Genomic DNA, 19,996 nt, shown 5'->3' with positions numbered 1-19,996 from the left:
GCGCTCAGAGCCAGATAAGATTCCACAGTTGGGATTATAAAGGGAAAGTAATGACTCAGAGAAAATGGAAAACATAAGCGGCTATTTATAGACGACCACAGACAACGCTTGGATGAGTAATTTTGTTTGAGGATGGATTGTAGAAGTGGCCATAAAAATATTTTCCCTCTGAGCGTCAACAAAAATGTGAATGAACATCCTTGACTTTTCAGCTGACTCTGTTTTGTCTGCGCGCCCTGATAGGATGCCAGACTTTTCTCCAGCTGATGTTCATCCCTTCCTGTGCGCGTGTGTGTGTGTGTGTGTGTGAGAGAGAGAGAGAGAGAGAGGGTACCAGGCTTTAGGACCTGACGACTGCACTGCAAAGGACAGCTCCTCCTCCACTGAAGGCTGTTTACGAAGAAAGCTGAGCTCCTCCGACAAAAACAAGGGCTGGGACCCCAGCGAGAGGAGCAGTGTGTCTGATGCACATTCAGCACAGGCTCTTCCTCCATTTTAAACATTTGTAGTTTATTTCTCACCACACATATTTGATTTTGGAGGAATAGAGAAAAGGCACCATGGTGTGTGTTCATTCAGCCCGTCAGCTGTGCAAGATGTTGTTCTCTCTGCACGTTGCGTTTCTGAGCGTGGCCATGGTGGAGAGCAGCGCATCAAATGGACGGAAAAGAGGTAAAAGAACACACCGTGGACTGCATTTAAATGTGTAGTGTGTTACAGGTGCTTACTTGTTTCCATCTTTTTTTTGCGCAACATGTTTTCCGTGTGTGCTCACGTGTTATTTTGTTGTTATTCTTGTTCAGACTGCGTGCGCTCCAGCGGTGTGGACTACAGAGGGGAACAACAGAGCTCCTCCACAGGTCTGAGCTGCCTGAACTGGACCAACACTTCAAGGGACTATGATGTCAAAATCTACCCCGATTCAGACACAGGTAATCGATTACTGCATCGCATGTCCCTTTAAATGATCTGAAAAGTTGTAGTACTCCCATATCCCTTCCAGGATAATAAACAACTTCTTTGCTGAGGTGATGATGCAGAGTAATAAATACAGTAAAGGATTGTAAACATGCAGAGTAATAAATACAGTTGTGTTTATGACTTGTTTTATAGGGTAGCTGCTGTTTCCTTTGTTTGTGCTCTTGCAGTCTGTTCATTGTACTGTGATGAAGTAGTGTTAATGATTTATGAATCCAGTGGTTTCACCCACACACAGACACACACACACACAGACATAGGCCTGTATTTCTACCAGCCTGACGTGTGCTGTTTTTTCTCAGGTGTCGGAGATCACAATTACTGCCGAAACCCTGACGCCGCCGAGAGACCTTGGTGCTACATTATTGGCCCAGATGAGGCCATCCAAAGACAATTCTGCACAATTGACACGTGCAAAGGTTGGTGAACACACCAGACACAACATTACCCATCAATATTTTATACAACAGTTGGCATCTGGACAAAGATGATGGAAACCTGAGAGAAACACTGAATTTTGAATCTATCATTAGTCTCTAAAAGAGGACTGCTTGGTTAAAAGAAAATAAATAATGAGGCGATGTTTGTAGCTATGCAAATTCTCTAATTAGTCAACCCGAAAAAAAAGATGCTGCAAAAAGTTTCAAACTTTTGTAGGTCAGTAAAAAAACTTGTAGGAAGTATCATTGACGATTAAACCACACACGTCCTCATCACAGATGGATTATCTCAGTTTACTTTTCCTAGTTAAGAGTTTTAGCCTGCAGTAGGTCAGTTGGCCACCAATAAGCTTCAGTCACACAAAAGTCACACACAACAACAACAAAGCACTGCATGCACACACTTTAGAAAGTTCAGTTTGAAAAAAAACACACTGACCACGCCTCAAACCTGAGCTCATTGGAACAGAGAGGCAGCCTTCCCTCAGAGACAGCGGCTAATTGGCTGCTTCAGTTTATGACTTCATGCCCTTTAACTCGAGCAGAGTTCATAAACAACTTGCAGGAAATGGGGGGAAAAAGACTGAAAGAGCAGATGTTGGCGTCTGCAGCTGAGACTTCCTGTCTCTTTAAAAAAAAAGAGTTGACCTTGTTTATGTCTGCTGCTTATGAGAAAGAAAAAACACACGCTCGCTGAACCTCTGAGTGATTTACATTCCAACAATTCGATGAGAGCAGTCTCAGAGCTTCGGTCCTGCTGTCGATGAGGGTTGTGCGTCAGTGGTAATATTATTGGACTAGTGGTAATTGGAAACTGCACCGTCCATATGATGCAAAGTGTTCTTATGTGCCATGTGACTGCACACAATAAAGCACTCACAGAGCCCTGAAAGCCTGTTCAGTTAAAGGTAAATCTCATCATACTCTGTGCATATTACATATCTATCTTACAGTGTGTTATTATGAGTTAGCATGTGAGTGGCTGAATGGGCACAGACATAGGAAATACTGTCAGAATCCACTCACTGTAATTCCATATTGCGGTTTCACATTGTGTTGTGATGGACATTTGTTTAGAAAATAATTGATCAATGATAAAAGGAGATCAGATACCGTCCGGCGGACTCTTCACTTGCCAAATCGGAAGATTTCCTGTGTGATTTGTGTAATCAGTAAACAATCCATCTCGTGCTTGTGATGGAACAGCAGTGAATCAGTGTTCAAGGTGGCACGAAATGGTCAAACGTGTAAGCTTGTAAAAGACAGATGGTTCCTCCAAGTCTTTTTTTTTTTTAAACATGCCTGCTATTTCAGTTTTCAGCCAAACCATCTGGTGCATACGGTTGTAGCTCCAAATATATCATTAAAAAAACCATGTACATCGTCAGCATGTTTTATTGGGATTTGTTTCATTTGCTTCCATTGACTTCTTTTAATCTTGTCATCCTGCTGTGTCTTTAGAACAAACCTCTGCGGTCCCAGCAGAGGCCGAATCCATTAACCAAGCAGGAACCACTCCATCCACAGAGAGCTTCCAGCCAGCCAGGTCGGGAGCTTCTCAGGGAGAAGTCGCTGCTGTACAGCCGGTGATGGGAATCAGCCAGCGAGTGCGCACAGGACCAAAAAAGAAGAAGGACCTCGGCACAATAGGTATGTTGTTATATTATAACCTGCAGTCAGACTTACAGTAGTTATACATGACACACTAAGAGTTTTTAACTTTTTGTGTTTTGTCAGGTTACGTGCTCGGCATCCTCATGATGGCGATTATCATCATCCTTGGCGTGGGCATCACATTTGGCTACTTCTATAAGAGGTCAGTATCTAAATCACAGCTCTGTGTTCAGGATAAGGGAGCCTCGATAAAGTCTTGGAAGAGGAATTTGTTAAATGTCCTATTTTATCTGTGGCTTGAAGGCAGCATATGAAGCCTCAGAGTTGGTCTCTTGAGGTTAGGCCTTCAGCCATTGTTCCACTTCCAGTGAATGTAACACATCCATTTTAACAGCTTCATCTCAACAACCACAACAACAGAACATGAGGAGGAACATGGCAGGGATTTAAATGCCCACTGTCTATTTTAAGCATTTTACATTCTGGAAAGGGAGGAGAGCGAGGAGGAGGAAGGCTTGAACTGAATGCAGAAGACCTTACATTCACTACAGTTATGTAATATACACAGAGATGGCCACAGTGTTTCGAAAGCAGGGGCTCCGATTCCCTTTGGCACAGCACAATGTGCCCTCCCAGAGCTGTGTTTGGCTGTCATATCTGATTAGGAGTCTTTGTTTGCTATTCTTAGGAGGTGATTATTAATAAGGAGCAGAAGCATGTTATGTCAGAGGGCTTATACATCACCTCAGCCTCAGTCCTGTTATAAATGTGCTGTAGGGAAGCCTATGTTCTTATCAATGTGCCGCTCCATTGACAAAGAGTACCTCCTACAATGAAAAAAGACCAAACAAAGCAAGTGATGCAAAGGTTTATTCTGTACTATACCCCTACTTTAGAACTGGCTCTCAGTCATTCAGTAGCAGTAGGTAGTTTATTGTCAACGGCACAAATCCCTTGCAGGCTTCATACCTGTGATAAAGCCGGTGGCCATGCAGTGATTGGCACGTATTGTAACTGCTTTTGGATTTCACCCAAGAACACACTGCTTCAACACAAAAATCCCACATAATGTAAAACCTCAAGCACCACAGTGCAAAGAATATGTGGTGAAATTTAGATATGTTGCAGTGTTTTTTGAATGTGTGGTATTATGGTCTGTGTTGGCTCCAGATCAGACGCCTGGTGCTGCTTGCTGTCGCTGTGTTGCCTTGAAGCAGATAAACTCCCCGGCAGCTTGTCAGCTCTCTGTTCTCTTTCACCATCTGTCCCCTTGTCTTTGCAACTGACCAGCTCCTGTTATCTACTCTGAGTATTTCTGAAGTGCACTATCATAGGTATTTAGCATGGTTGGCTCCCAGAATTTGCTGCACACAGGGTCAGTAAGAAGACTGCTTGTACACCAGATAAGAATGTGGTGGGATTTGTTGGAGCCTCTAGCTGCTATTTGAGGAACTCATGTAATAAAAAAGGAGAGTGAAGATTTCATTTGTAACAGCACGCTGAACCTGTTTTATGTTTTTAGGGGTCGTGACTTGAAGAAACAACATGAGCAGCGAGTTTACGAGCGTGAGATGCAGAGGATCACCCTGCCCCTCTCCGCTTTCTCCAATCCAACCTGTGAGCTTGTGGACGAGAACACCATCGTGATCACGGCAGAGCATGAGACGACCCCCGTCCAGGAAGGCGAGGACCCTCTCATGGGCCAGCAAGCGGGTACCCCGGGAGCATGAGCAGGGATGAGCACAGACTGGTGGACTGTGATATGTTTTTAGCGACCAAAACACTCCCAAAACTCCCTACATTTCTCCTTTCAGCTAATTCCCTCAGTGACCTCTGTTTTTAAAGGAGTAAGGGGAGCATAATGGTCTCTAGAGACTTGGACTGAAAGCTGTGTCCTTTGTGTCTCTTTTTCATTTAGTGTTTTTTCACGAGGCACAAACAAGATAAGCTCACACACAACTGACAGTCTGAACAACTAGACAGCAAGTGAGGTGAATCTGTTGTTAGTGTTTCGAGATCTTTTTTGTTTATATCTCATAGCCAACAAAATAAGGTCACATGAAGCTGTCCCCCTAAAAACAGCATGAATATCTAGTCAAGATAATTTGTGATCAACCCAGTTCTTTATAAGAGGTGGTGTTTTTGGGACAGGGAAATATTTTGTGTTGACTATGTGAAGAATTTGTGTGGACCCACTGATTGTGCCCATGGAGACACAGACAAGAGGTTGTATAAAGACTGCTTTCTCTCCGTCTCACACACACGTGTGTGTGTGTGTGTGTCCAAAAATAGCCATCCTACTCTGAGACAGGATGCGGGAGCATGAGGTAAAAAACTGGCCCACTAAAGACAAGGGAAAAACATCCCAAGTCTGAACTTGCCTTAGCATGATACTTCTGAATGTATTATCTTTTCTAGGATGAGTTTTTGTTAAAGTTTGTACTCGGCTGACAGGCTGATGCAGTTTTAAAAAAAGCATTGACGGCGGTCACAGGCAGATGCAAAAGAAGATTTGCCTTTACTTCCACAGGTTAAGGAGTGACAGGAAATATATAGAGAGTGCTCTCAGGACCCACGAGAGACAAGTAGTTAGTCCTCAGGACAAAATGGCACTGCCACAACATGGACCAGAAGAGGTCAGAGAGAGAAAGAGTCTGTCTTTGCAGAGCAGGACAGTGTGAGTGTTAAAGAAGCCTGGTGCCCAGATTAGCTTCATGTGCACCCGGAGCTTCAGTGTAGAGTAGAAACAGCCCAAGTTTGGTGTTCATATAAGACATGAATGCATGTATTCTGTATGGTTACCTGCTGTATGATTCCTTTCAGGAGCTGATGTTTTTGCATCTTTAAAAGTAGAACTATTCATTCTAAATAATAACAAAAAAAATCAGCCTGAAAATAACAAAAAAATCATCATGCACAGATTTTAGTTTGTTGCACATGACACAGTGTTGTATGTTTTTTGTTTGTCATTCCATCACTCCAGGTGATCTTGTAATTTATTGCTGGATCAAAATCACTGGTATTGTTCTGTTACTGTTGCTGCATTATGTTAAGTGTCTGCGTGCTGGCTGTAGTTATTTTCTCCATAGTAGCAAAAGTGTTCAGAAATACTGTGGTGCAGCATTTGGATTTAGTATCTGTATGAATGCAGATATTCACTGCTGAGACTGAAATAAAAACATCAAACAGACAACAGATGTGCTGTGCTTAATGAAAGGAACCAGTTAAAGAGCAATTCTGCAGGAGCACATGGCTATCATGGATGGTTCTCTGTAGAGATTTTGCAGCAGCTCCCTCTGTTGGCAGGTTAAGTAAAGGTATACGTTTACAGATTTTAAAATACATATATATCAAAGTGGTTGTTTGCATTTTAGGTAATAGTTGCTGATCACATCTCAATTGATTTTTGTACTGATTTCTGTAACAAACCACTATTAAATTGTGTATCATATAAAAGGTCAATTTTAGCATTTTAAAACCATAAATACCAGTTTTATCTTACAATTATTCATCTTTATTAACCTTATAAAAAGAGCAAACAAGTGTATAAGTTATTATGCTTTGTACCACTTATCTGAAGAATAACACCAAAGTAACTGCATTCCTTTCATATCTAATGATCAATATCCTGCCATTTGATCCTTAAACTACAACAAAGGTTCACCACCATGCACCATTAAATAACGACAATAACAAGTAACTTTCAGAGGGTTTATTTAAGAAACACTACAGTGATATAAATAATAGTGGTTACAACTGGTCGTCAGTACCTTGCATGATAAGAGCAAAATGGCAAAAACTTCCATTGTTCACGAAATGTCTAAAAAAAAAACAACAATCTACAAATCTAGAGTTCCCATTAGAAAATTAAATCCAAATTAGAAGCATAATATGTACATGATTATTTACATTGCTTAAGAAAAACAATCCAGTCCTTCTGTACAAAGCAAGTTAAGGTTTAATGGTCAGCTCTTATGTGATTAACAGTCCTACAATCCGAAAGAGCTGCTGTCCTGTTTCATTGGAAAAAAAAATCTACGTAGTGTTCATTTATTTTTCTAAAAAATTAATTAACTAATAGCATCAGACTACAAAGTACTTAAACACACACAGCATAATGTAACTATTCAGGCTCAGTGTGTGTTTTGATGTCACACCTTCTTTTATGTCCTGCCCTGTTTACCCTCACATGTCAGACAGACTGTGAGGGATCTTTGTTTTTCTTGCTGTTCAAGTGAAGTGACTCCTCTGTTGGGTAAGGACAGATCTGTACATGCCACACACACACACACACACACACAGCAAAACAACTTCAGAGCTAGAAAAAAAAATAATCGCCTTCTTCTGTCTTTGTACACAGTAAACATTAAAGAACAGGCCTGTGTGGTGAGCATGGCTTTAGCAGGGTGAGAACATTTAGTAACACTTGTTTTTTTTGTTGTTTTTTTTGTATGTTTTGAAATGCGTCTTTCCACTCTCTTTGCAGTTCATTGGTGCTCACAGAGCTAAGGTTTCACACAGGGATGATTGGTCCAGCTACCTCAGGTTATCCAGTTCTAATATGGCTCAGCAAAATGTTCCTCTTTTTCTCATCCACAGTATATTAGTGCAGCTGTTCAAGTGTCCCACACAGGCCTAGGTGCCATTGTCCGACATGCTGGAACCGTCTGGAGAGGCTTCTGTTGGAGTTAATGGCTGATTGGAGCCATGGCTCGGGGAGATGTCTTTAGGCCAGTGAAGCCGACTCAGACTCTGATGCAGTTCGTCCAGTTCAGCTGGTAGAGGGATTCCCAGCTCCTGATTGAGGGAAAGAGCTTCAAACCAGTCCTCCAGCTTCTGGAAAGGTGGACTGGTGGAGGAGAAGGAGAGATCAGTGAGGGCACACAGAGGGGTTTGAGGTTAAAACCAGACTGACAAGTTTGAGTGAAAACATGAGGAAGCAATCTGGCAGCAGAGGCGTGTCTCCGCGTAGGGCAGGCAGGTCACAATGGCATCTGAAAGGTTTTTATTTTTCCTACAAACTGACTTCACAAACTTAGGATTGCATTTTTGCTGCACAGCTATTGTCTCTTGACACGTTCATACCAGTCATCAACTCTGCAAAACATTAACTTTTCATAGTCAACAAAGCATAAGCTGTTCACATTACAACAACAGTACGTGCTCACCGGGTGTCTGGTGTCAGGTCACAGCAGGCCACAGCCAGTGGAAAAAAGGCTGGTGGACAATCTTCAGGGAGAAACTTCTCTACAAACTTGCCAACATTTAGACCAAAGTCCAGTGTCCTGGGAAGGCACTCAGGGTCTGCATAGACTTTTCCAATGATCTAATTCAAATAAAGGATTTTTAAAAAGAAGGAGTCAATGCACAAGCAGAGACAAAACAACAATGTTGATGTTGTTCGTGCATTACAAAAGGCGGAAACCAGTTTTGGAAACTACATTCAAGGCAGAAGGTTTCAGCATCTTACCTCACACAGTACAATTCCAAAGGAGAAAATATCCACCTTCTCATCGTAGCGTTTACCTGAAATAACATAAAGTAAAGGATGAGGCAGTGCACTCTCTGCCTATACAGCACATCGAGTCAGTAATTCATTTTCTTTTCTCAGCTCACCGTTCAACATCTCTGGAGCCATCCAGTAAGGGTTTCCCACAACTGTGTACCGCTTTTTCCGGTCAATACGCTTAAATACCCTCTTCTTCGTGGAGGGCTTCTCAGGTGGAGGTTTGACTTTCTCCTCCACTATAAGCCGGGACAGTCCAAAGTCCGCCACAACTACAGTGTTGTCCTGTTGACAGAAGACAACTGATGGTTCACTTAAAATATATGACAAATCTACAAAATCTACTATCTGCAGACAAATATGACAAGCACTAGCATGCATTCTCTTTCTGGCCACTAAAAACACCTTTAATCTTATTGTTGGTACAGTTTAATGTATAATGGCATGTCACCTACCAGTTTAACCAGGCAGTTGTGAGAATTGAGGTCTCTGTGGATGATGCTCATTGAGTGAAGGTGGGCCTGCAAGACAAAAGAAAAGCGGCAGGTTGGATAAAAGTCACGGATTGAAAGTAAATATATAAATAACTGAAATAAAATGGTAAATAAAATATTTTTGAACAGTAAATTAATGAGTGTTGAGCAGCTGTGGCAAAAATTGTGCACATTGCAGGCAACCCTTTCAGTAGAAGTTATTTCTTTTTGGAGACTCACCATGCCAGAAGCGATGCTCTTTGCAAAGCTCACTCTTTGCTCCCATGGAAACGTGTCCTGTTTGATTCAAGCACAGAAAGAAAAAGAGAAATGAAAAGAAACTCCCTCAGAGGTAAACAGTACTGTCGAACAGAATTCAATTCATGAGTATCATCTTAACTCACTCTCCTTCCCATACAAGTTTTAATTATCATGGTACAACTCCTCAAAACAGTCAGCTGTGGGAGGAGGGGAGGACTACTCTTCAAATTTCACCTGAGAACACATTCTACAACTCTCCTGTTCCTTGTGTTGGGCAGCTGACTTGCCAGCCAGCTTCTTACAGGGCAGAGTTTACTACAGGTCACCCCTCCTGCACCACAGTTCTCTCTGTGGCCTCTGAATAGTTTTTTGTACTCTAATGTGGAAGAGGATAAGAAGAGGGTTATGTGAATCAACAAGTTTAACTCACCATGTCGCGGATGAAATCCTTCAGCGTGCCTCCCTCAATGAATTCAGTTATCAGATTGAGCCTCTTGTCCTTATATAGCACGCCGATGAATCTCAAAACGTGGGGATGATCGAGGCTTCGCATTACTTTGACCTAAGCATTGGATGAGTGACAGAAAGTATTATAATCAAGTTAAGGTGAAGCCTCATACATGAGAAAGAGGCCATGGGTACAATATAAAATCTAACTAAAGTGTTCCCACAAGACTGAGGCAACAACCTTAAAATAACAATGTACAAAGCGGCAACTGTTGTTGGGACTTGTGATGTGCCTTCAGTGTCTCTATTAATAAGCTCCATTCAGGGACTGGTTTTGTTAGGAAGTACAGGCCTGCTGCTGCAAATTACTGACCTCCTTTAGGAAAGTTTTCTGGGTCTCCTCATCACAGCGAATTAGCTCCTTCATCACCATCACCTCTCCTGTGGCTTTATGAGTCACCTGTAATTGTGACGGCAACAGGAATTAGTGTTTTACTATGAGCACTAATGATATGGCTTGAGTAAAGTACAGGTTGAAAATACGATGGCTGCTGACCTTAATGGCCTGTCCGAAAAAACCCTTTCCTAAGATCTCTCCGTGGATGAGGTCACATGGTCGGAAAATGCGATGAGAGCAGCTGCTGGAGGATCTCAAGGACTCGGAGCGACCTATGTCCCGTGTAATAAAAGGTGACTCTTTAGGAGAGTTTGGCCCAGGTGACTTACATATGCTGTTACTGCGCCTACAACAGAGACAGAATACAGCTGATTAAAAAGGCACACATCTCTCTTCACAATACTGTAGCTGAGCTCCTACATACCTTAAAGACCTCCTTTTCAGAGTGCCATCATCAACCACATCTGTCCTCTCTAAAACTGCATCAGATGGGGAAGACAGACGCATGCGAGAGGTTGCAGGAACTCCCAGCCGGCTCCTGGGCGATCCCAGTCTGAGCCGGTCTAAACGCTGCCTGACTGGGTCATACTCTATCAGCAGCTGCAGCGTGTGACTGGTACGGTGAATGAGATCATCCACCTGAGCAATAAAACATTTTCCATGATTGTAAACTGGTTTCTTCTGAGAAAGGTGTTACACTCTTCACATGATAGTAAATTATTTGTTTGTTGTTTGTTAAAAGTAGATCAATTTGACAGAGCACATTATTTTATTTAGTGTAGTAGTGTTTCCTGCAAGAACCCATTCAAATTAAAGCACCTCCAGCTCTCAGTGGACAAAACAGGGCTTTTATTTTGAAACATCTGCCTCACATCAATAGTTGAAATAAATTAAAGGTTGATAATAAAAAAGTGAATCATGAATTCTGGTAAAAAAAAAAGAGAGTGCATTGTAAGAAACATTCTGGCTTCTTGAAAAATTATGTGAAGATAGAAAAGTGTTACTTCCACTAACTACACAGACAGATAGGTTTCAGGACTTTACAGCAAATTTAATGCACCTGTCCGAAATGTAATTTTGTTGGGAACAAATCTATCAAAAGCAAAGTAAAAGTGAATGATGTCTGCTGTGGAATGCATGTGAGGGTGAGGTTGTGGGAATGAGCCTTTAATTGCAGTCATTCCACATACCATCCTCTCCCAGTACAAGTATGTATAAATGATGGAGGAATGTTAAGAATGCCAAAAATCACATGTGGAGCTGTTGTATAATAAGAACATAGTGTAATGAATTTAAGGAATGGAATTAATGAGGAAACTAATTAGCTTCACTTGAATAATGTGAGAAGAGGCATCACTCAATGAGACTATGTGTGAAGGCTTTAAACTCACCTCTTCTTCCATCAATGTAGCCACAGGAAGGCCATTGATTTCCAGGATCCTGTCACCGACATGGATGGCATTTCGCACCTCTGGACTAATAAGCATCCCTCTGACCCTAAAACATTAGAACATTAACATGACTATGTGAACACTGTACTAATTTAGACAGTATGTTAAGACATCGGTCTGCTGGTTACCTGGTACACCTGGACAACAAACTGACAACAATGTTGCGCAATAATAAACTGTCAATAGCTACTTTTTTCTTCTAGTGGCACACTTCTACACACACACACCTGCAAATTCTGAAACCTATAATCAGCCTTACGTAAAGCATTACTCATGCCCTTCAGACAAAACTGTAATACAGGTACTGAGATCATTCAGGTCACACTTACTCTTTGACTTGAACACTCGCTGAGCCGTTGACGTCCCTCAGCACCGACACAGAAAGGCCCCTCTTGCCATTAGCTGCAGAGGGCATTGAGATGAGCGTAACAGTGTGGGGCAGCGAGTCTAGGATGGAGTCGTGTGAACGTTTTTCCAACATGGGTGTAAGGACCACCTGCTTGTAGCACTTTCCACTGCACAGAAAGTGAGAGGAACAATAAGCACACTTTTTGTTGAATTACAGAACAAAGGACGCATAAAAAATGGTAATATGAACATAGAAAATTAGTGATTATTCTGAGGATATTCCTGCCAACTATTCAGTCTGTGAATGGTCAGTTGTGTGTTAGTGATCCTTGATTCAAACAGAAAGGAACTAAAAATAATGATGTCCTTACTGCAACACTGTTTTTATACCATTGGTATGACAACAATTTGATATTTCATCTAAAACTACACATTGTATAATAATAATATATTGCAAACAATCTTTAAGGAAGGCATGAGCAGATGGCTTACCAGTAGAGTTTCGACCTCTCCACTAAGGCGTACGTATCCCTGTCCTCAATCACCACCTTGCAGCTCAGGCACACAAAACACTCTGGGTGGTACTTGTGCTCTCCAGCCACCTGGAACCACAAACAATCCTGCTAATTTTCCAGTCAAAGCAGAAAGAAGTAATATGAAGACGATGAGGTCGCCGTGCTGTTCTGCTGCTCATCAGAGATGAGTGTGATGTGTTGCTTTCTGTTTCTCCTACCACTGTGAGCTCTGACACAGTTGAAACACCTGCTTCACTGTCAGCCTGTCTGGAATCTGTTCTGACGTCAGTCTCTGCAGGTCTGAGCCACCCGTCTCGCTTTCAGCAGTCTGAAACCAGCTCACGATCCGTCATGCGCTTTCTCTCCCCTTGACACATCACTGACAGACTTCACTTTCTGAATGTTATGCCAAAGTCCTGTTTCATCTTTCTCTCATGCAAGATGAGATAATGCATTTGCCCTGCAGCAAGCAGGTGAATGGTGCAAATACCTGAATACCAACAACACTGATGTTATAACTATATAAAAACCAAAATTAAACTATATGTTTTCAGTATACTTACACTACATATTAATGATTCCTGTTCTATTTACAAATAAAATAGATCTGGCACAAAGCCACAGACCGCAATGTTAACTGCAATATTTTTTGCCACTGCTGTGACTCAGGAATTGCTGGGAAAGGATTCCCTGCTGCTATTGTGAGATTAAAGTGATGTCAGCGAAATTATTGTGACATCTCAGGAGTCTGTCTGCAAATCTGCCTTTAAGCCAAGAACACAAACACCACCAGAGTTACAACTTGCCTCAGGCTAAAACAGCATGACAGCCATAAAAAGCAAGATCCAAGTGAGGGATTAGGCAATGTGGACTAAGAATATTAAACAGGAAAACAACAGCACGATTCTGCAAACTGATGATATAAATATCCAAAATATCCTCAATTATCTATCATAATAAACTAGCAAATACTTAAACTGGGACAAAAACAATAGTGTTCTGGACTTGAATGCCAAACAAGCAGCAGCAGCTCTGCATGACCCTCCTCCGCTGATGGACCACAATGATTTTCTTTCTGGCTGAGGGGCTGCAGTGGCGGTTCAGCATTGCCAAAAACACTTGGCCTCACTGGCTGATGAAGCAGGATGCCAGTACCAAATAGAGGAGTCCATTATGTGTGTTGCTTGGTGGCAAAATGAAAAACCTCAGGCTGGCTCCATGTTAGACGAGTGACCCTGTTCGCCACCCACAAGAGCCACTGCCACCTGAATGTTTCAACTTGTGAATACAAAGCTCACTGATGTTTGGATCAAATTTAATGTATGTCAGCAGCTGGGCTTTTCTTATGTAAATCAGTTTCTGAATAACCATGGGTATAAATTTTAACAAAAGTGTGGCTAACATCTACAGAGTCACGTCACCACAGAGGATTGATGGGCCCTAAAACCACCTCATGTTCCAGCATCTGGATCCTCTGAGTACTTGGGGAGATGAACTGTGGACGTCTGTACAGAATGGGAACAGAATGGGGCCTCAAGGGGGAAAAACTAATTCACAAGTGAAGACTAGACGCCTTTCTGCTATGTTTAGCTGCAGCTCATGTAAAGCATCACTCGTCTCTAAGTGTAATGACTGCCTGACAAACAGCCTCCTGCTTTTTAACGCATGTTACTTCAAAAGTAGAACAGTGGGCAGAAACAGGAACAAAGAGAGCAACGACTCTGTGGGCATTCTGGTATTTTTTAAGTTGCTATATGATGGTGGCAGGAGAGAGACTGAATGCTCATTCCACACTAAAGGAACTTCCTCTAATAGTAATAATAAAAGTCGAGAAAAAAAGAAGCTTAATTCCTTGTATGGATTAAGTTTCAAGGTGTTTTTTGTTAAATCCTTTCACCTCTTTCACACAACACACTACAAGTAAGGCGTAATCAATTTTTCTTCCTGATACCAGTTTTAGTGCCTCAAATGTGAGAACTGACCGATACCAATGAGATCCAATGCCAAGATTTTAACCTGTACAGGTACAGATTTGAGGCCAGTGTACTTGCTGCTGATACATTCCCAATACTGGTCAGTAGCCAGTGATGATATTAGAGAAACCCATCCAACAGTCTGCATAGTGCCTACAGACTGGCATAGTAAAAAAAAATCTGTAGACCATAGCCGACTCACCATTGCAGGTCCAGTCATAAGCAGAGAGCAACCATGACAGAGCTCTCCAAACTTCTCCCAGTAGTGATTGCGACAGTACAGCTTGCCGTCTTTCTCATAGTACCAGTTTGTCAGGTGATCACAGCACACAGAGCACCTAAAGAACGAAAAAGACAACAACACATTCTTTTCAGTTTTGTAATGTAATGAAGACCCAAAGGGAAGAAATTTTGATGCAGACTAAAAACCCTGTTGGCACATTTTTTCAACCCTAAATCCTCATACCAACATAAAAATGATGAATAATATAGTTCAGGCAGCTCATTCGGAAACCATCTATCAGACCATGACAACGGGTTTACGACATTTTTTCACTCTGAGGTTTGGTAGGACACAAGCATTAGCTGGGGGCTTTTTTCCCCCAACAAAGACAACATGTACTTTTCTCTAAGTTTAATAAGGTGCAGGACTTAGTAAATACCTGGTCCCTGAGATGTGCAGAGTCTCACATGTGTGCTGGTATGTGTGCAGCTAACAGACAGCCCAAAGAGAACAGAGCAAACCTTTGCAGATGTTTGATTCACACGTTTGGTTATTAGACTGTGCATATTGCCACTATTGTTGCCAAACTGCAAAGCCAATTCCCAGCACCTAAATGAGATCCAGTTGTTTAAAATTATTTTTAAAAAAACAGGTTGCACCACTTGGATGGCAACCTACAGGCAGAAAATCTCTACAGGGCAAAGTGCTTAGGTCAATATAAATACCTACAGGACATCCTATAAGACTTCTGGTCAAAAGGTGCAAACCTTTAAAGATTTCAGAGAGGAGCCAGATTAGAGCAATAACATTAAGAATTTATACTATTCAGAGATTAAGAACTTCTGTTATACTTTATCTTCTGAGCATAGCTCTTATTATACTGCACCAAAGCTGATTTATTCAAGTTGTCACCTGAGAAGATACTTGGCAAAATGAGCAGACGTTAATGGATGACTTTGGGACAAAATGTTCCGAATGAGGAATGCTGAAGTTGCCAGCATAGTGGGAAGCACCTGCAGGCAAAGAGTGTTCCTTGAACAAGCTGCACTGGTTATGCAAAATGGTGGCAGCAAATTTGACTGCCAGAATACAATTAACGATGAGCCATTGTCAGAGATTAGATTACAGAGACGTCTGCAGTCAGTTTTGTAGCTGTCAGTGAAAAACTTTCAACCTTCAACCTTCTTTTTCTCTCAGTAATTTGAAGTACGCTGACTTAAGATTTAAAGTTGTTTACACTTCTCTCTTCTAGACACACAAAGCATGTGTAACACAACACACAGGTTAAGGAATGACAACAATTATTAACTGACTTAACTGACAGTATAGACTTCCTGATTAACAACTATTTTAAATTCAGGGAAAACCCAACATGGCTATGAAAGCTCTGACATGTTGTCTCTAAATAATGTTTAAAAAAAAATCCTATTTATGTCTTAAGCAGCCAATTCAAGTACATTACTTTGAATCTGTTTGCATTTTTATTCTGTTACTGCAGAGCTGTTTTCAGCTGAGCCTCACGAATCATGCCGTTCTCTGCACTGTAGGTATAGCTGATCCTGGATTATTGACTTTGGCACAGAATCCAGATATTTCAGAGTTTTCTGGCATTACTTAAGAAGGAGCTGTCCTTTGGAGGGAAGACCACATGTTTGTGTCTCTACTGTGGGGGGAAAAAATGGAGAACCGCTGGCTCGGAGGAGACTTTTTTGGTCTTTAACAATATGTGGCGTCTATGTTAATACCCAACAAACTGTTCCTCTGAGATGAAAGCAACAGATTTCAGGAAAGAACACAAGGTCACGGTAATAATGACTCCAGCCTGACGCATCCCACTGTGATGTGATGAGGGGAAACAGAGCAGAAAGTCTGCTGAAGTGAACACTGCATCAGTAATGGTAGCTGTGTTGCCGCAGTGTTCACAGCTGTGTTAAAAGTCAAACATCTGATTCATGTGTGAAAACATGAAAAACAAAATCACGTTTCCAGTTTCCGGGCTGAAATGGGGCCCATATGGGCTTAAATTTGGCTCAATTAGAATTTGCAAAGTGATGTTCACAACATCGATCTTCGTAAACCTGTAAAATAAACTTCAAAATATCCACTTTATGCATGTGTAAAAAAGACACAGACAGATTTTGACTCTTTCAAATGGATTCTAATAAAAACACTGAATTATTTCTATGTGTTCAGCTTTAAAGATCATGAAACACAGAACATTTTACTGGCATTATCAGTGGTCCTAATAATAAACTTAAACTGCCTGGCTAGTCAGATACTTGTAGGCAAAGAAAAAACAATAGAGCAGCATTTCAACAGATACTCAGTGTTTAACAATCAGTATCTGCCCAGGTACAGCAGGATACACGGACACCTCCGCCTTGCTCTGAGAAAAAGCATTCCTAGACGAAAACCTAATAAACCTTAATTATTGTCCATTATGTCTTTAATATATTTAGATAAAGTGATGTAAGAGAGCTTATGAAAACACCTGACATCCTTCTATGTGTGCAGCTGAATGGGGGGCGGGCACAGGTGGTTCTCCAGAGAACAATGCCATCGTCCTGCCTGCACAAACACTACAAAGTAAACATTACTCATTTCCTTACATCCACATTCCTGCTAGAGTGTATTCCTTTGTTGTTGTCCGGAGATAGTAAGATAGGGGAAACCTTTGCAAGTGTCAACGAAAAGAACTAGAACCAGAAAAAACTTTCTAAATCTTAAGACATTTTTATTATTATTTGTAAAATATTAAGCCTAAAATGCCTATTTGTAATTTGCAGGAAAATTAACTGAGGACTGACGAAGAGTTGAAACAACATCACCCCACCCTTTACTGGCCAGGCATGATAAGATCTGCTGCTTTATATGGTGAATAGCAAGATAGGAAAAGAACAATCAGCTTTTTTCGATGGGGAGCTTTCTACAGTGTGTGTCTGATGCAGCAGACATACATCTCTGAATCGCTGTCTAGGAATGCAGAAGGCAGCAAAGGCAAATCGTGCCGTTACCTATTGGACTCAACAACACTGCCAGGTTTACTGGAACATGAGTGACGTCATCTCATAAGAATGTTAAACTAGGTTGAAGTACATGGAGGGCAGGGTGGCAGCATGTGGACAAAGGAGAGCAGGAACACTACGGGGTCTCACATCAGCAAGGAGGACATGTTCAGCTTTGCTTCCTTAAAGAGTCTTTTCTTGCAAAGAATGTGAGTTGTGATGAGGGTGTCAATTTGCTGTGGCAGCAGTGATTGATAAGTCAGTGACCTGAGGTAGACAGAGGTGAGTTATAGAGCTGTTGTTGCATGCATGTGCAGCTCAACACAGTGCACAAAGTCAGAGGTAATAGAAATTCTGTTCTGGGTAACAAAAAAAAGTCAGTGCACATTGACCATATAATACATTACCTCAGTCTCATGGAGAAACATGAGCACAGGGTAGCAACACTAGGGCTGTTGCATTCTAATGATCATTTACTTATGAATAGTGCTGACTTGAAATTGTTCATTATGCAACTAGCATGAGCACATAAAGAGTTAAAAGCACTAACACGCCTTTTTAACACAAAAGGAGCATGCTTTATCATGCCCTGTGTCAAAAGAGTGAAACAAGCTCATTTTCATGGCTACAATGTTGACAGCAGATTATGCAATTTATCTGCACAACCACACTTCAAAATGTGACCACTACACAGACAACGGTATTTGTTTTCTACTTCTGGCCACAAATTTACCAATCACTGCTTGTATCTAATCATGCATGTTGTAGAATGTAGAAGTAGATTGAAAAGAAAAGGATCTGCTGTGTCAGGAACTTATATCATACTAAGATCTGTATGTGTTATTGAAAAGCCAGTGTGAGGAAACAGTGAAATCCCAGGTTATGTAAGGACACGGCTCAAAACACCGAGACAGTTATTTCAGGAGTCAGAAACAGACAATGCATTAAATTTGTTCTGTTCTTAAGGCTTTATTGACAAGCCAAAGGCCATCCGGATCCAGACTGCTCATAAAACTCAACCGATTTATGTGGATACACTCAGCAGTAAAATGCTGTACTCCAGATCAGCTACAGTCACAGTTTTAGGAAACAAGTCTTTACTGATTTAAACCAATTACACCCGTCACTTTTGGACACACAGTCTTTTCACTGAAAAAGCAGCTGTGGTCAACCACAGTGTCACATGACAGTTTTAAAACAATCTGAGCCATCTTATCACTCATGAGTAAAAGTGAATGTTTACTGTTAAACAAAGAGGAGAACCTCGTGGATGTTATATCAGGTAGGCATACAGTATGTCTGTCAGTGACCTGTGAAACCCACAGAAACCCAGTGTGGCAATCATTAAGCATCAGAGTAACAAAGTCCTGGAGTGGAGTGGGGGACCAATCCGTGCAGCTGTGACAGGCGCAGGACTGACCACCTGTACTGTGCATTTTGTGTAAAAACAATGGTGAAAAAACCACAGATGTAGGTACATGTTGCGCCTAGAAGCTACTGGGATTATCCACAAGGCCGTTTGTAAGTAACAGAAAGCAGCCAGCATGTTGACCAAAACCAATTGTGTCCATGTCAATGTAACCTGTCCCCTCCAGTCCCCGTGTCCTCCTTTCTATTAAGACAAAGCTAGTTATCAGACAGCACTGTGGAAATCACTTACTGAAAGCAGGCGTTGTGCCAGGTGTCCTGCAGGACTTTCATGTGAAACGAGTCTTGAATCTTTCCTCCACAGCCCGCACAGTAACAATTATCTACAAAGAGAGAGAGGGGGAAACTCGTCTGAAACTGCTGAGAAGCTTTCAGGCACTTGTATAGTCCAGGTAGTCCAGTCCCAACGCTGCTCCGCAGAAACAAGACTTACAACAACATTTTTTATCACAGACGATTTAACCTCGCCTCGGTGTAAATTCACAACCTGAAATCCTGCTCACCTTCTGCCTCCTCCATCTCCTTTTCGAGAGTATCGTCGATAATCACGTCCTTTCACAAAGGGCTCATACCGAAGCAGGACAGCTGTCATGCGCGCTTCAAACTTTCAGCCCTCCTCGACTAAAACTCCCAAACTCGTACACAACAATAAAAAAAAACGCCTTCAATCCTTCACACAAGAAAAATGAGCTGTTACTCCTGCTGGACGGAGCTGCTTTCTTGCCGTTGGCAGGATGACTGACGTAATGCAGTCTCCAAATTCCAGTACGGAGAGCGGAAAGGGTCAATGCAGCACCTGGAGTCAGGAGAAAACAAAGGTTTGGCCCCAAAATGGGAGGGAACGGCGGTGCCGCCATCTGCTGCCAACATGTACGAACTACACCACAGAGCTTTAGAAAACATGGACGTAGCCATACTGCCGAGAAGACGGAGCTGG

The 19,996-nt window shown here is 41.8% G+C and overlaps 2 protein-coding genes across 2 annotated transcripts; one reads left to right on the top strand and one right to left on the bottom strand.

Annotated features, from left to right (window-relative positions):
- The first annotated feature begins 357 nt into the window (after window positions 1–357).
- pik3ip1 (phosphoinositide-3-kinase interacting protein 1) lies at window positions 358–6,225 on the top strand. The gene is made up of 6 exons (XM_028414889.1): window positions 358–672; window positions 804–932; window positions 1,281–1,397; window positions 2,880–3,068; window positions 3,156–3,234; window positions 4,555–6,225. The coding sequence occupies exons 1-6, from the start codon at window positions 561–563 to the stop codon at window positions 4,760–4,762; spliced, it is 834 nt and encodes a 277-aa protein (XP_028270690.1). The 5' UTR covers window positions 358–560; the 3' UTR covers window positions 4,763–6,225.
- Window positions 6,226–6,729: 504 nt separating this feature from the next.
- On the bottom strand, window positions 6,730–19,809 carry limk2 (LIM domain kinase 2). The gene is made up of 16 exons (XM_028414803.1): window positions 19,563–19,809; window positions 19,292–19,382; window positions 14,606–14,741; window positions 12,408–12,517; window positions 11,897–12,082; window positions 11,508–11,613; window positions 10,541–10,755; window positions 10,276–10,462; window positions 10,093–10,179; window positions 9,703–9,834; window positions 9,252–9,308; window positions 8,994–9,059; window positions 8,649–8,823; window positions 8,503–8,558; window positions 8,201–8,358; window positions 6,730–7,881 (listed from the first exon to the last, which is right to left on the bottom strand). The coding sequence occupies exons 1-16, from the start codon at window positions 19,576–19,578 to the stop codon at window positions 7,668–7,670; spliced, it is 1,992 nt and encodes a 663-aa protein (XP_028270604.1). The 5' UTR covers window positions 19,579–19,809; the 3' UTR covers window positions 6,730–7,667.
- Window positions 19,810–19,996: the final 187 nt, after the last annotated feature.

The sequence above is a fragment of the Parambassis ranga genome, chromosome 9 (assembly GCF_900634625.1).
Source record: "Parambassis ranga chromosome 9, fParRan2.1, whole genome shotgun sequence".
NCBI classification, from domain to species: Eukaryota; Metazoa; Chordata; class Actinopteri; family Ambassidae; genus Parambassis; species Parambassis ranga.
The sequence above is the reverse complement of the archived record's forward strand: the minus strand, read 5'-3'. Positions and strand labels throughout refer to the sequence as shown.